This window comes from Ornithodoros turicata, chromosome 2 (genome assembly GCF_037126465.1).
Source record: "Ornithodoros turicata isolate Travis chromosome 2, ASM3712646v1, whole genome shotgun sequence".
In the NCBI taxonomy this organism is placed as follows: Eukaryota; Metazoa; Arthropoda; class Arachnida; order Ixodida; family Argasidae; genus Ornithodoros; species Ornithodoros turicata.
In genome coordinates this window covers 58,222,266-58,239,131 of record NC_088202.1, presented here as the reverse complement: position 1 = coordinate 58,239,131, position 16,866 = coordinate 58,222,266, and the positions used below count along the sequence as shown (strand labels likewise).

Sequence of the window (16,866 nt, the reverse complement as noted above, 5' to 3'; positions counted from 1 at the left end):
ACAAAGACTGCGCAAGTTTCATTCCAATCGACGGTGCGATTAATTAGAAAATTACAATTAAATATTACGAGCAACACTGCACTAGGTATTCGAAATGAATCTGTACTCCTGACACATACGGCGGCAACCACATTGCATGCGTATAACACTGGGCCCGACATAACAATCCACCATAAAATCCGCCCCTGCAATTTACACAACGATCCACATCTGAGGATAAACGGATAAGCGAACTGAAATGAAATGCTGAGCCGTTGAAAAAAATTTGTCAGGCGTTCAAGAAGCCAGACTGCGTTGAGACTTGTTTGTTCACAAAGGTTCAGAGAGAGAGTTTCGAAAGAAGTCGCGAACCATCGTTCGGAAGAGGCCGTGAACAGAAGGAGCGCGCAGGCGCAGCAGAGAAGTGGGGAGAGCCTCCATCGAACAGCGGCCAGCGCTGGGTTACTTCGTAAAAAACACTGTTAACAGGGGTTTCAGAATGCATAGGTAAACAGGAAAACTAATAATATGGTTACTAAAATAACCAAGTTCCGATGTAATAGTGTGTAATACCAATTTTCAGTGTTGCCTGCTCTACAGGGGGTTGTTTGACACCAGGCGTCGCACCGCTCCACTACGCCGCATCTTTCATGGCAGATTAAAAATACTTATAGTGCGTTGTCCGTCATATGGTTCCGCATATGGTATTTAGAAGCAACAAAGTCTCTAGTCACATCACCGGCATATCATGCTTGTCTACTGCTTTACAGTACCTTTAAACCCAGGGCCGGTGCTGGGAGTGTGCCTGGGCTGGGGGTGTGCCTGGCCTGAGACAAAGGCACATCGCAGGGCCTGTTTCACACCAGCAGTAATGAAAAGATAAGAAATTCTAAGGTTTTCGCAGTGGGGTAGTTTCATTTCAAATCAAACAAGCCGTGACACTTTGCATTTCCGATAACGGCGAAAAAAATTGATGTTGTAGCTATTGCCGAGCAAAGAAGAAAGATGGTGGTGGTGGTGGTAATAGGGCTTGCCGTTGTCGGCCTCACGTATGTGGGCAACGTCACGACTCACGCCCTGGGGGAATGTGCGTCCTGGGCCGACTTCTAAGGGAACTGTGCCGACATATGTCTGAAAGCGTCTGAGGAAAACCCAGGAAAAACCCCAGACAGCACAGCCGGCACCGGGAAGAAAGAAGGCATTTCGGAGTTTCTATGTCGCGCGGTTCGTCAATGAGGAGCGACGGAAGATTGAGCCTTCGAAATTGAACGTTCGTTTGGCGCGAGTTTGAACGCCGCTACCGTTGGCGTACTGTGACCTACCACGGTCAAACTTTTTCTACTCGTTATCTGGGTCGTCCGCAACTAACGTTCATACTTTCATTGCCATGCAAAATTTAGTTCATGCGTGAAAAATTGGCAAAGTTGGCTCTTTGCGCGAAAATCACTTAAGTTCAGCGCTAGATCAAAACTCATCCGCGATAGCGAGAAGAGCGAGCTGCACACCATTTTATTGCTCGTTATAAGACCTTTCTAATGGTACCAGGCTCTTTATCGTATCGATCCCAGAACGGAAAGGGCCGGGGGGACAATTAAATCATACCCCTGAAAAATGGAGCATTTCGCACCCCTGTAGTCAAAAAACACCACCCGAAACATGCCCTCATATTTTTATATTTTGCAAGTGTATCCTCGGACAGTCCGCAGAAAAAAAATTGGGATTCGACTTTCAGGCGGAGAGCCGCTGGGAATTTTTTTGTCGCCCTCGGTACAGCATGCCACCAATGGCCCTAAGGCAGGGTCCGCCTTACCCAGGGAACAATATTTCATTATGCATAATACAAAGTTTGGTTAAGAAAACATTCAGAGCTACCCATCGCTGCTATCTGTCCACCAGCCGCATATTAGCCCAGTCAGTAAGCTGGAACAGCGTACGAGCGCATTTTCACATGCTTATAACATTTTATTATGCCACTTAAAGCAGCTGAATATTGTGCGTTCTGGTAGGTACCTATACTTTAAAGCCCTGCAATGTCCCCCATGAGTCCTGAATGCACTGGCACAGCCCTAACTCAGCGTTCACACATTTCCTGGGTTGTCGCGAACAATTTTGCGCAATGTGATCTCTGATGGCTGGTCCTGTTGGCATTTCTCCCACACGAAGTTTGAGCGAAGGCCTTGCACGGAAGGTATAGACTTCCACGTCTCCTGTTTCAACTGCCGGAAACTTTGTAGCTCCTCTCGTGGCAGGTGAACAACGGTCACTTTTTGCAGCTTTCCTGACAGGGCACGGACAAGCTCACTGGCGTTTTGAATGGCATGAACTGCTGGGGAGCGAAGGTTGTGAACTGTAGCTGCGTGCTTCACAACGCCTCCAATGCCATCACAGGCGTTTTTTCCGTGACCAGGAGCTGAAAAACCCCATTTCTTCAGTGCACTATTTGTCCTCATTTCGTAGAACTGAAACCGATTTTTAAAATGTGCGCTTGCTCCGTCGGAGATGTAGATAGCGGTGCCATAAATAGGACCGTTTTCATCGATGTCGTCGTCGATTTTCTGAATGGCAAGGAGCGCTGCGGCGCTGTCGTGTCGCGTGTCATCGCTGACCACGGCGTAGCTGCACGTGAAACCTTTTGCTGTCGTGACCACGCATGTAAATATAGAAATCTGCGTTTTCTTCCAGTGATAACTCTGGATCTCATTAGGTAGAATGACCGTCCAGTTCTCTGCAAAATCAAAGTGGCACACTACAGTTCCTGGCACCACATTCTGCTTTTCCTGTCGAATGGCCTGGCGCTGTGCATTTCTTGTGTAATCGTGGCTGATGTAGCTGACTACCCAGTGCCTGATGACATCGAGGAAGCTCTGAAGAGGCAATATTTTTTTCACAAGACCTCCGTGCTCCCAAAGGGCCATGTCCAATGCCTCCACATCCTCGGAAATCTGTAGGCTTTCTGGGGTTAAAGCCTCTCTGCCAGGACATGCGCGACACTCGCCAAGAAAACAAGCTTCATGACGCTTCGGACACAAGCAACGGTTTATTAGTTCTTACGTGGCCATGCTAGAAGCAGACGCGTTGTTAATCGCGATAGCACAGAGTTCAAAGTTTGCACAATAGACACAAACGCATTCTTCCCTACATGGGCTGATACTGACCCATTTCGGCCTCAGGCTGTAGAATTTCGTCAGGTTCAGTTTGATGTTGGGGTGAGCAGTTCTAAACAGTTCATAAGTTTCGCGGATGGAACGGGTCATGTACCGCTTCGGCTTACTCACTTTTGCCCCTCCTTCCTGGACTTGAATCACGTCTCTGGGTCGAGGGCTTTGCACTGAGCAGTCAAGTTAGTCGCTGGTGAAGAATTGAAGAGCAGCGTTTGCATGTTCCTCGCTCAGCGAATGGCCCTGATATGGATCAGGGGCAGCCCACACATGCTTGTCTTTGCATATCTTTCTCGACTTCCGTATCATATAACGAGTAGCCTCCGGAATTGCTTCCAAGATCTTGCTTTCTGGCCACGACGCAGGAATCAAGGTGAGTAGTCGACAACGTTCATGTAACGACGCACTCATGTTGTACGCGGTTCTCATATTAGCGATCCATTCGCTGCACGACTGACACCCTTCACTCTTGGAGGTCCCGGGAACTGGGACACCGAAGGCGGTTTCAATTTTGCGGCTGGCTTTTTTGTCGAGAGCTTCCTGTATTTCCACGCACTTTCGCTTCACATATGCTTGGACCGACCGTCTTTTCGACCTCACTGGAGTCACATCAATTCCTGCCGACATTCCATACTCATTGATGTCATCGACAGCATCCGGTTGAGGAACGTACTGGTCATTTTCCGAGCTTCTTTCGGTTGTCGGCGACAAATCCACTGGTCCAGGGTCGCTCACTTTCTCACTAAAGTACCTAAAACAAGCTCTGCAGATGTAATCACTCTCTTTCACTTTCCTGGCGTTTTCGGAAGGAAGAAGAGCCTTTAAGCTGGATTCACACATGCGTTTCTTGAGGCGGCACCGCGCGGTTCTGAGACCGCGAGGCAGCGTCGCGCGGCGTTTCGAGACGCTTTTTGAGAACCGCTTCATGCTGCAACTTCGCAGCGCTGTTCCAAAAACGCCTTTTCGCCCAGCCAATCGGAATGTCCGAGGAAGTGACGTCAGCTTCCTGTGGCACCTTTCTTGGAGTGGATTCCCGAGCTATTCGGAAGGCAAGTTAAGATGGCGGGCAGTTTTAAGCTGGAAAAGCTTTTGGATTGTATAAGAGAACACGAGTTCCTCTTTAATAAGAGGCACCCTGATTTCAAAAACTCTCTTTTGAAAGACGAAACGTGGACGAAGATCGGAGAGGTGTGTGGGATCAGCGGTATGTCGAAATAACATTCGTTTTCGATGTCATTTGTTGACGTGTGGATTCTTTTTAGGCAAGCAATGTGCCAGTAAATTCAAAAACGCAAAAGATAAATATAAGAAGACCCTCCAAGCGTTACATGAGAGATCGAGGAGCGGAGCAGGGGCCAAAGAAGTCAAGAAAGTTACATGGCCCCATTTCAACTTGATGCACAGCGTGCTTGGCCCGTTTACGGACGATGCGCCGTGAGTAGCAAATGCTTCCCGAGTAGTGATGCTTGTTATGCACGATATGCGTTCCGATATTAAATATGACCCGTTGCAGAATAATTTCAAATGTCGAGGTAGCTGCAGACCTCCAGAGCTCAAGGCTAAGAGCTCAAGGCTTTTCTAAAGAAGCATTATGAATTATTTCGATTTCATGCAGTTCACAGTGCTCATCACCACTGCAAAGTTCACAAGGAGAGGCTGAAACAGAGTGAGTGGATATCCACAGAATTTACCTTGAAAACCTTTCACTTAAATATTATATATTTATCATTTATTTATTATGTGATGAAAGTGCACAAAAAGTAGCAATGAAAAGAGGACAGAAATATATAGCAGTGGAAGGAAGAGAAATGTAATAAATGCAGTTAATGTGAAATTCAATTTAGTAGTATATTGACTTTTGTTCATTTTATGAATTACTTACTGATTAAATAGATTATGGCCTGTAGAATCCGAAATTCTTCAAAAACATTCGTAGAAATATTCAAAAAACCATGTCACCTACTGCTATAGTTTATCTAGGCAGACGTATCACTCTCACTGACACAGGCCATGCTGTGGACCTCCTATTTGAACACTCCAAGCGCAATCTAACCAAAACAGTACATCTAGTACAATCAACAGGGTAAAGATGCACTGCGCAAATACATTTTCACACAGAAACAGACCAAACTAAAACTCAACAGCAACTTTATTTGAATGAAGAAACATTGGGAGTGGTAAGCTGGCATAGCAATCAAGCGTATGGGACACCTGGAGCAAAACTAAACAGCAAAAAGAAACTTTTGTGCACTACACAGAGAAAAACAATACTGTTGCTAAATGTCATACCCAAATTTGTACATTTCCATGCCATGCTGTTAAGTCATAGACTCATCCACAATCAAATAATACCACACACTGAACTCGCCTATAGAACAAATACAGTTAGCACTGGAGCCTTGATGCAAAATCTTCTAACTATTCCAACATGTAGAACAAACTACTATCATGCATTTTAAACTGCCATACTATACTAAAACTAAATTATGGTACGCAAACTTGAAATATGGAAGACCATATGACACAAGACCTTATATGTGTTATAAGATGCTGGTGAAATATAACGAATGCACTTCACTTGTCGTTTCATCAGAGAGACTACCTCATTACCATTTTATAATCTGTTTACTTATATCTCCAGTTCCAATACTTATTAAAAATAAAGTTGTTGCAATGCATATATTTGTAAAAACGATGTCCCGACACTAGTTTTTACCATGAGCCTTCTTGCTGTGTGTTTTCCAGTTTGTAACACCCTTCAGTATAAAAACAAAAATGAAATGAAATAAAAGCTTCCTTGACACAACCATCAGGACTGCAAAGTCATCACAAAGAGCCTACTAACAATCTACAATACCTACACAGCCACCACCCACTCGTCTGCAAAGTTAGAATGTTTACTGTGCAAAGCGTAAGGCACCTTCACAAGGTGTGCAGAGACGACTACTTGTAAGGCCTCACAAATTGTATACAGAGACCTTAATGTTCTGTTCTATCTGATGTATTGTTCAATTAAGTTACACCTATACATTGATACTATGGCACATGTGCACAGAAGTAAATTAAATTCAAGTTTGGACCTTTATGGAGCTGAACATATATGGATGATGGATATTCTATCTTTTTTGGCAGATTGGCAGTTGACACTGACATGGCAGATGATCCTGTGTAAGTATGCCGATACATGCAACGTTAGCCTTTGTTTGCATGCAAGAAGAAAAGACTGATTCAGTTTGAATACTACACTCTCATAGAATGTGCAATGTATGCGCTCGTAACAGCAACACTGCAAGTGAGCACTATAGCAGGGCTCGCACAACGTTAACTTAACACAGTGTTATTCATTTATCAAAAACAGGTCCTTCATTGAGGAAACACCACCTCAAGCAAAAAGGCCAAAGCTATCGAGAAGCAAGGATTCTAAAGAGTGAGTACAGAATTCCTACGCAAAGAGAAAATACATAAAATAACAAAGAAATATGGTTCCAGGGGAAACAAATACGATGACACAATGAAGCTCTGTTTGGAAAACTTGAAGGACCTTCAGGAAAGCCGGAAGAAAGCTGATGGGCCAACAGACGACATATATGTGCAGTGCATGGCCATTGCAGTGAAGATCCGTGGTCTGCATAAAGATGACCAAGAAGATGCATTACATGAAATTGAAGAGGTCATATACAGGTACCAAAAAAAAACACGAAGTGCGAGGAATCAAGGTGCCGACTATTTTTTCTAACAATCAAAGTGTTATATTCATTTTGACCAACTGTCACATGGTCACAATCAGTTACACAGCACTCAGGCTGTGCAAAGCAGTGTACGGTAGAATACTTTCGCCATAGGATATATAATACATTTTTGGTGTTGTTTTATTTTATTTATTTTTTTGTCAGGTCAAAGGTTGAATTTTTCATATAAAACACTTGCGGAGAAGCATCAGTAGGACCATTTTTGTAACTATGACTAACCATTTTGAACTTGTGCCGCACTTTGGGGAATTGGGATGCTAATCGACTTTCACTGCCCACCAGCTTTAGACACTATGGCCAGTAAGTTGTGTGACAATTGCTTGTGCAGCCGTCACATCTAGGACAATCGTGCTGACTGTCCACAACTGTCGACCTTAGACATCGTGCACATGTGGCAGTCACGTCACTGCACGTGCCGCATGCGTCAGGGCACAGCTACAGACCTCTTTAATGCAATTGGGGTGAAATAAACTTTAATTTAGTACGAGAGGATAGAGAGTTAGCAAGTGAGCTGGTGGTAAGATCCACAACTTAAAAAGCCGAGACTAGGGACGAACAAACGACAACACAGACAAGGTCTCCCTCAGACCTTGTCTGTGTTGTCCTCTAGTCTCGGGGTTTTAAGTTATGGATTTAATTTAGTGATCATGATATTTTTTACACTGCTGTATTGTTCAGAATTGTTTGTGTCACTGTCAAATCCGGAAAATCGGTTGGCTACTGTACCCCTGTGAGTGAGGCATCAGATCTCAATTTACGATGCCACCTTTTTTATTGTGAATTGTCTGTCCCAATAAGCATGTGCACTACTACATGTGTTATTTGTTGTATTATTGTGTCTTATTTGCTGTCTTGTGTCTTATTACATGTGTTTACTTTGTTGTATCCCACACTAGCAAAGTTTGTGATATGCCATCTGTGATGTATATTAATATTATAACAAGAAATATTTTGATAAATGGATTTCTACACTAGACGCTGCCAGCTTGTGATATGTTGCTGCCCCTCAATATTTGCACACCTTTACAAAAAAGGAACAACAATTTTTATAACATAACACGGATTAGTGGTCCACATTAATTGATCAGCCAGCTTAACTAGACAACATGCACTCAAGTTTCTCAAAATTTATCTGGACAAAAACTTGAATACATTGTAACAGTGTGTCAGCTCGCTCTGCTCAAGTACCCCATTTTTTCTTTGCCTTGTCTTCTTGAAAGGGCACTGCACCTTCTTCCATGAAGTAATCAGCAAGGTGCTCCCTTACTTCATGAGCGGCACTACAATACACCCATGTCACCATGTGAAAAATGTCACCCATGTTTAATGCCTAGTCGTAAGGCTTCTTGCACAGTGACACAGAAAAATATTTACACACACTTTGCATACCTTGTGCAGCGCAGACCTGTTCTCGGGAAGTGTGCGAGTGCTGGATTTTGAGCTTCGTCTGCCCTCCAAGTTCCTTGCACTTCTTCACCCTCAGTGCCCTGCCGATCCACTATGCCAGTAGGGCAGTAGGATGCTCTCGATGAGTCAGATTCACTGAGGAGGAAGTTGTGCAGCGCTACACATGCAGCTACAATTCGCCTGATGTTGGCATCCTTGGCTGCAAACGGGCGGCGTAGGATTCGCCACCGCTGAGCAAGAACACCAAAGGCATTCTCGATTATCCTCCTACCCCGAGAATGGCGGTAGTTGAATATCCTGTGCCGCATCGATGTCATGCCTGCACAGAAATCATCATATATTTAATTTCCTTCTTGTTTTCCAATGAATCATGTCCCAACACATTTCTTCTCAACAAACAGCCACTAATCTTCACCTATAAGTATGGTAATGAACGCAACACACTTGTTCGCCGTCACCTATAGAATGGCATGTCTGCATAGGACGTATGCAACAAACAATTGAAACAGAAAGACTCGGGAAAAGGTGCTGAACCCAGAACTCTAGCCTAGACCTTCCTGATTCCCGGTCAGGGGTGCTACCCTTACACTATGCCAGTAGGACTCTCTCCTGAGTTTAGGGTGCGTCAAGTACAAGGGGTACGGACAACCAATCATCCTCTTTCCGTTCTCACTTACATTATTCTCAGTCGCACAGTCCAGACACAAGGCAGGGCAACATATTGTAACAACATAAACAACAAGAATCACCACATGTCTGAATGAGTGAGTAAGATGTAACAGAGTGGGAAGAGTGCGATTCATTGTCTGTCCCTCTTCTACATGAGGCACTCTAAACTCAGATGAGAGTCCTGCTGTTGTTGTGTAGCAGGCAGTAGCATACCTGGCCGTAAATCAGAAGGATCTAGGTTCTGGCATCAGCACGTTTTTCCAGAGGTGTTCGATCATTGATCCTTGGGTGCTGGAGGCTTATATGTTTGTGACCTGCTTTGGCTAGTTCTTGTTGTTTACGTTATACGCAGTTTACTATTAAATAAAAATGTATCTGACATACTTCTCTTGGGGTACGGTCGCATAAGGAACGTCTTTAGGGGAAATGCCTCATCTCCTACAAAAAAGTAAGGAAGTTCTGGACGGCTTCCAAGTGGGCTTGCTGGGGGGATGTTGGCTCGTCCAGACACAATGTCACTCAGAAGAGAGGTCTCTGAAAAGATGCCCCCATCACTACGGCTTCCGTGGTGTCCTATTTCCACATAAATAAATCTGAAAGGCAATACATCCATTTTCTTCAAGTTTCTATGCATGTCTGAAGGATACCAAAGAATACCGGCGTATAAAATGGTAGGAATGTCCTTTTATGACCAACACTAATCTAGGTGCTTGACTGAATGTTACCCATTCAACAAAAGGGAGTTACCTGTAGTAGGCATCGCAAACTGCGAACATGCATTTGCTGAAGGTTCCTTTATAATTTCTGTCCACGCTTTCGGACTTGCCAGGGCACTGAACAACAATATGTTTCCCGTCCATTGCCCCAATGCAATGAGGGAGGTTCCACCGTTCCTCAAACCCAGCTACCACCTGTAGTAGAGAGGAAACCCAAAAATATAAAAGCAAGACCTGATGATGATGACAATATAAATACTAAACGGCTAAATAACTGCCTAAACTAAAATAAACTGCCTCAAGAATATGTACGCAACCCTACAAACCTTCATCCACTCGTCGACTGTTGCGGGAGAAGTCACATGAAGAGGGAAAAGCACATCCCAAATGGCCTGACATGTTTCTGACAGGATGCCGCACAACGTTGATCTTCCGATAAGGAAATTGAATGAGCTGCTGCATATATACTCGCCCGCAGCTAAGAACCTAAACGCAATGACACATCACTGTATTCGATCTCATGAAGCATCGCACAATTATTTAGAGATACCTTAAAGTGGCAGCAAGCCTTTCGTCCGGCTTGATGGATGGTCGCCACCGGGTATCCTTCTTGCGTAGCTTGTCCGCCACCAAACTCAGCAATGAATCGAAAGTTCTTTGCGGCATGCGCAAGAAGCTGAACACAAGTTTGGTTTAACATTACAGGTACATTGTTACATTCATGTTACACTGAGCAAGCAACCAGTACTCACTCTCGATAGTAGACCTCGTCATTCGCTCGCCGCAAACCAGGAAGGAGGTGGTGGGCTTGCCCTACGCTGTTCCGTTCCCGTAAACACGGACTCACCCACCACTTTCTCTTCTTTTTCGTTTTTGTTGCAGCCGAGGCGGTAGAACAGGCGAGGAGAATTGTTGTCGACAACTCCTCTTCACTGTCCAGCTCAACATGAGAGCCCATCTTGAAAACCGGGATTGGATTGGATATTTGCGAAAAGATGGCTACGAAGTACGATGAGTGTCGTGCCCTTCGAGAATACGCGTGAGTGAGTAAAGGCGTTTGCGGATGCGCTCCTCCCATGTGTGACAGGCTACCGAAAACGCGAACGCGAACGCTTGGGCGGCGCCGCTTTTAGAAACGCATGTGTGAATGGACCTTTACAGCTTCGACGCCGATGTCTGTAACACAGCGGAAATCCTTCGTGCGGAGAATTTGCTTCTTGTGGATCACACGATAGTCTGGACAGTAAACACGATCTTTGCTGTAAGGAAGATGCCATGGTGCACAACTCACTGCTGCATACCAACGAAAAGTTCTCTAGGTCAAGCAATGGCAGAATGAAAATCGCCTGTCGGCGTCGAAGTCGAGTCGAAGCTTCAGAATGAACAGCAAGCTGGGTGGGAGACGGCAGGAACCAAGGAAACATGACGTGCTGTAATCCGATTTGAGCCCCCACCTTTGACTCCGTTGTTGTTTTAGCCGAGAGCGAAGGACACCTCGGCTAGGCGCCAGACATGTAGCCTGGGCAAGGTTTGGAACAAACAGAAGGAAGTGGCCTTCGGAAGCCGGGGATGAAGCGTTGAGACGTCAAAGACTCTTTTGTAACGAGTGTGGTTGTCAGCAGTTGGTGAGATAACACACCCCACGTAAAAATTCCCAGCGGCTCTCCACCTGAAAGTCGAATCCCAATTTTTTTTTCTGCGGACTGTCCGAGGATACACTTGCAAAATATAAAAATATGAGGGCATGTTTCGGGTGGGGTTTTTTGACTACAGGGGTGCGAAATGCTCCATTTTTCAGGGGTATGGTTTAATTGTCCCCCCGGCCCTTTCCGTTCTGCGAACGATACAATAAAGAGCTTGGTACCATTAGAAAGGTCTTACGAGTAATAAAATGGTGTGCAGCTCGTCTTTCTCGCTATCGCGGATGATTTTTGATCTAGCGCAGAACTTAAGTGATTTTCGCGCAAAGAGCCAACTTTGCCAATTTTTCACGCATACTAAATTTTGCATGGCAATGACAGTATGAACGTTAGTTGCGGACGACCCAGAGAACGAGTAAAAAAAGTTTGACCGTGGTAGGTCACAGTACGCCAACGGTAGCGGCGTTCAAACTCGCGCCAAACGAACGTTCAATTTCAAAGGCTCAATCTTCCGTCGCTCCTCATTGACGAACCGCGCGACATAGAAACTCCGAAATGCCTTCTTTCTTCTTTGCTCGGCAATAGCTATAACATCAATTTTTTTCGCCGTTATCAGAAATGCAAAGTGTCACGGCTTGTTTGATTTGAAATGAAACTACCCAGTGGGAGATTTTAGCAGTACGGGAAATGGCAGCAAGTGAGAAGGGTGCGAAATCCTCGCTATAGCTTCCAGGGTTGGCGGATAAAAGTGGGACTTTTTCGCATCACATGACGGAATGGCACATAACACGTTCTTCTCTCATTTCTGTTTCAATCGAAAATCACGCGTGCGACTAAGTACATACTTGATATTAAAAAAAAAAAAGTAATCCACGGTTGCGGGCTCCGTGCGAGGGGCCTATGCAAGCGCGAGGCCAAAGGCAGTCGCCTTACCCCCCCCCCCCCCCCGCTATTGCCGGCCCTGGTTACATCTTATCGCTAGGGTTCCGCGTAGGGTGCCGAAAAACACCCGCCGAATATTTTTCTAGAAATTCGGAATACAGTCAAACTCCTTTATAGCGAACACCTTTTTAACGAAAATACCACTACAACAATTTTTTTTTGCGGTCCCCCTGGAGCCTATAGGTCCAATAATGGACATCCTTTTTAACGAAAATACCTTTACTGCGAATTTTTTTTGCTGTCCCCTGAGCTTCGTTGTAAAGGAGTTTGACTGTATTCCGAAAAATTCCGAATTTTACCTTTGCATCTGGTGCTACATGCCGAAAATGCCAGTCCCAACTTAACATTTTTTTTAACTTTGGAGCGTCACATTTTCGTTTTTACCCACTTGGTTTCCACGTGGAAAGCGGATTATACTGCGCTGAAGAGTCACTAGCCTCTGGTACAACCGAAAACATCTCGTGTAACCCTTTCGTTAGTAGGTCAGAGGAGGTTCAGAATGTATGTGAACCCACCAACAAAGGAAAGGAGATTCCAGGCGTTCAGGTCGTGCTCCAAGCAAGCTGTTCTCCCTCCGTGAGACATCAAGGCCATGCCTCGCATTGGTCAACAAGCAGTGGCGACCCCCAAAGTGCAACCGTCCTTCCTTTTTTGGGTTTCGTTGGCACTATTGTCAGGACATTTGACACGAAACGCGCACGTAAGATTCCCGGCCTGGCAATGGGACGCTAGAGAAAGGCCCTCACTGATTACGCCAAATAATATCCTGATTTCGAAGTATCGGCTGTGGAAGGCACCGACTGTTTGATATGCAAGTATTGCCGGATAGCGCTCAAAAGTGAATCTGGAAAAACAGCCCTGCGTTTATCCGAACCTGTGAGCTCTGCAAGACACCAGAAGTTGAAAAGAGCGCGAACAGATGCCGGCGATAAGTTGTCAACTCCTTCTTAAAGTGTACTGGTCATGCTGTTTGAACAAGCTGGCTTTTTAGCATAGTCTAGTTCTCTAACGAATGTCTATGTGGTCTCATTCTCAGCTTGTGCACGACAGCCGTCGCTGGAAGAATCAATTACACGTGCACGCAACAGCAAAGACGACGCTAATGACATCGCTCACGAATTCTGCCGAGCCCTCTGCTACTCCGGAATACCGCTGACCGACATCGACGGACCCTTAGGCCAGCTCTTTCGCCGATGGTGCCCTGCAGCCCAAACCACGGCTGGCAGTGATCAGTTCTACAGGAAATATCTTCCGGGGGTACACAGGAAGGATATTTGTGTCATTCGAGCAGCGATGGAAGGCCACGCGTTATGCATCACTGTTGGCGAATCTCCGGATCTCAAGGGACGTCCGGCTGTGTCTGTGATGGTGACATACCACGACTCGTCGGCTGTGACTGGACGCAGGGCAGTGATCTTACACCTTAAGGTGATTGATCAGTGGAACGCTACGGCAGTGGGAGCGGTGATACAGCAGGCACTGTGCAAAGTCGGCAGGTCATTCGAGGACGTAGCTACGATTGTGACGGACTCAGCCTCCTACATGTCGAAGCTACATACCGATCTCAAGGAGTCATACTCAGAGTACAGAGAACTTCACATAAAAGACCCCTGCCCCCTTTGGAACAATGCTCTTGGGCACGCTTTTCGCATGGACATTTTCGAAACTGCACATGAGTTTGTCGTTCACGTGCCCGCGATGCTGAAAGGGTCTCGTGAACTCAGGCGAAAGTTCTAAAAGTTGTGCAAGGGCATGGACATTGAGCCGAAGTACTTGTCTACGGTAAGCCTGTCCCGATGGTTTACATTTTATGATTCCTTGTGCGACATCCTTCGTTTTTGGCGCCCCATCGTTGCTTTCCTTAGAAGTGCAGAAGCGAATGGAGAAAAGTGCAAGAAGATACGTGCCATGGTAGATACTACGGATAAAATGCAAGAGCTTCTTACTAAGCTAAATTTTTTGAGGGAGTCATCAGGCCTTGTGTTAGAGGTGATCAAGACGATGGAATCAGAACACACCCGAGTTTGTAATGTTCACTCCATCTTAGCCGTCCGGCTTCCTGCGCTTTTTTCGAGATGGTCCGATACCACGCAGTGTAGTTACGGATTTGATGTGTTGACACTTTTGGACACCATAGAACCAGAACTGCGCACATCTACACTGGAAGCTTTTTCTCAATATTACGAAGCCATTCAGAGCAAATGGTTCGGTTCCGTTGAGAGGAACGTGCAGGGTGATCTTAAATATGGCGAGGACTCCTTTTGGTACCGCGCACAAATCCTAGACCCAAATCTTAAATCCGAACTTAGGATGAGTTTTATTCTCTACGAAGAAGTGTTTCCACTGTACTTCGTGACGAGTCTGTTATGGATTATTTGCGTAAGGAATTTTCTGAGTACGCCCTGTACTTCCCCGCAGAAAAGGTTGTTGCTCCACCACAGTTTTGGGCATCGCATGAGAATACGTGGCCTGTTCTGTCAAGATGTGCACTGGAAATCCCAGCAATTCCAGTCTCGAGTGTAAACGTAGAGCGAGCCTTTTCGAAATTCCGTCTTGTGAACCGTAAAGAACGAGCAGCCATGTCTGATGAAAATTACGATGTATTCATGCTTGTACTATAATAAGCCCTAAACGGAATTAATGTGTATAAATGTGCTGTAAATTGTGCTCTGTGAAATAAAGCAAATTTCGAAACGGGTAAAACATTTTCTTCCATCGTTATTTCGTATCTTGTATTTCGTGCGGTGTTTGGGAAGCTGCGCATTTCTTGATATTTTAGCTGCCGACTTTCCGGCATCTATTTTTTGCGCAGACGATTTAAAATGCCGAAAATATCCGAATTTCGGAAGCGACATAAGTGCCGAAAAACACCCCCGAATCTCCTGAGATATAGATGCCGAAAACGCGGAACCCTACAAGTTATCGCTCATAACTCGAATCAGTTATTAGACTATTAGAGCGCGAATTTTCATGTCGTTTTTTTATTGTTGACATGGTCTTGTGCTTGAGCGCTTAAAGGGACTATGAAATTTCCCGAACCCCCACAGTTTTTTTTGCTGGAAACCGTTCTTCCCGCCGAGAAACTAATATGCCAGAAATTTTTCTGGGCGAAATCGCTCCACTCTGTGAGAAGCGCGCGTCTGAAGTCCGCATTCCTCCCCTCCCGCGCGCATCCTCTTGTATATTGAGCAACTGAACGGACTGTTTTCCGACCCGCCTTACGTCACCGGTGTTGCGCAACGGCAAGTAATGCTCGCCATAGGCAGCTGGGCCCGCTGCCGCTGGCTCCAGCCAATCGCATCTAGAAGGTCACAAGGTCTTTGGTCGCGTCTGAGGGGTAAACAATTACGTTTGCCTTGGTCGCAGGCGTTCTGACGTTCGGATACACGCTATAATGAACAGCTTTTTGTGTGTGAATCGTTTACTGCACTTGCGCTGGCAGGTATGACGTGTGAGCTGCACTTTTTCATCGAATGTAGTCGTTTTCTGCTCGGCTGCCGTTCACAACAAGGAAGCCAAGCATCTCCGTGACTACGAGGTTTCTGCTGTCGAGTTACGTGGCCTCTAGGAATTCACCGCAACGTTGTGTTGGTTGTATCGTCGTCACCAATGGAAAGTGTCTTGTGGATGCCTGGCGTTGCAGTTATATTTACGTGTTGTCAGTCTGACAACAAAGCAAGTGCGTTGTGGATTGCGACTGCGATATTTGGAAGCTGTCTCCCTTTGTTGCTCGATTTGTTTGCACGAGTTACCGTACAAGACTGGGTAGTGTAATGTTTTGTTGTACTGTATTTCAACTCGTGTTCTTCGTTATCATTACTATTATTATTCAAAGCAACATCGCGCTCTCAAGCGGTTCTGATTTACTCTGCATTTCGTGGTCTACAGACGGAACGGGCTGGTTGTGTTTCCTTCCGTCGAAGGACTTGTTGTTTGCCTAAGAATATGTTTCACGCAAGAACTTGTGTTTTATGAGGTATTCAATGTTGAGCACGTCGTAAATCTGAACAGTTAGCATTAACAGGAACCATGCCTAAAGAAACTCAACTGCAGCGTCTTCTGTAAGAGTATTTTGCACATCGTATTTATTTCCGAGAACTGTTTGTTGTCTTACAAATTTATTGTTCAACCAGGTTTCTATTATTATTAATACGTCCATATCCCCGAGACTGAGGGACGCAAACCAACGACACCAGCTCGCCTGCTTCATTGCCACCTTATGCTATTGTGTTACATAGGCTTGAAGTCATCAGTTGAGGTACCTGGAAAGAAGCAAAAAGCCCCAGTAGTCACGTAACATGCCCTATATTTTGCAATTAAAAAACGAGAAGAAATTGGTACTATTTCAAATAAACTGCTTTTGGTCTTCTGGCAGAAATCTGCCTTCTTTGTAAAAGAACTGTTCAATTTGCCACCTGGACAGAGTCCTCAGCTGTGCAGGCTCCACCGAGGATGTGGACCCACTTGTATATGTATCAAGGATGAGGGCACCAGGCTCAAACAGCTGAAATGTCGGCATTTCATAGTTCAAATAGTACCATAACTAACATACATAAGACCTAATAACTGTAACATCTACATATACACATTATATGCTACACATGCA

At 45.3% G+C, this 16,866-nt stretch overlaps 2 protein-coding genes across 2 annotated transcripts; one reads left to right on the top strand and one right to left on the bottom strand.

The window, feature by feature from the left end:
- Window positions 1-4,077: 4,077 nt before the first annotated feature.
- On the top strand, window positions 4,078-6,999 carry LOC135383553 (uncharacterized). The gene is made up of 6 exons (XM_064612967.1): window positions 4,078-4,341; window positions 4,400-4,571; window positions 4,651-4,695; window positions 4,753-4,803; window positions 6,270-6,305; window positions 6,496-6,999. Exons 1-6 carry the CDS (start codon window positions 4,197-4,199, stop codon window positions 6,566-6,568), a joined length of 522 nt encoding a protein of 173 aa, XP_064469037.1. The 5' UTR covers window positions 4,078-4,196; the 3' UTR covers window positions 6,569-6,999.
- Window positions 7,000-8,008: 1,009 nt separating this feature from the next.
- LOC135383551 (uncharacterized) lies at window positions 8,009-10,345 on the bottom strand. Its single transcript, XM_064612966.1, has 6 exons — window positions 10,229-10,345; window positions 10,005-10,164; window positions 9,710-9,873; window positions 9,347-9,555; window positions 8,276-8,612; window positions 8,009-8,166 (listed from the first exon to the last, which is right to left on the bottom strand). The coding sequence occupies exons 1-6, from the start codon at window positions 10,342-10,344 to the stop codon at window positions 8,067-8,069; spliced, it is 1,086 nt and encodes a 361-aa protein (XP_064469036.1). The 5' UTR covers window position 10,345; the 3' UTR covers window positions 8,009-8,066.
- Window positions 10,346-16,866: the final 6,521 nt, after the last annotated feature.

Coding starts and splice junctions, on each gene's coding strand:
- LOC135383553 (XM_064612967.1), top strand. CDS start 4,197: ATGGCGGGCAGTTTTAAGCTGGAAAAGCTTTTGGATTGTATAAGAGAA. Junction 4,696..4,752: donor GCAGACCTCCAGAGCTCAAG/GCTAAGAGCTCA, acceptor GATTTCATGCAG/TTCACAGTGCTCATCACCAC. Junction 4,804..6,269: donor CAAGGAGAGGCTGAAACAGA/GTGAGTGGATAT, acceptor CTTTTTTGGCAG/ATTGGCAGTTGACACTGACA.
- LOC135383551 (XM_064612966.1), bottom strand. CDS start 10,344: ATGCCGCAAAGAACTTTCGATTCATTGCTGAGTTTGGTGGCGGACAAG. Junction 9,556..9,709: donor GTTTGCGATGCCTACTACAG/GTAACTCCCTTT, acceptor ATTGCCTTTCAG/ATTTATTTATGTGGAAATAG. Junction 8,613..9,346: donor GCGACCGTACCCCAAGAGAA/GTATGTCAGATA, acceptor ATTTCTGTGCAG/GCATGACATCGATGCGGCAC.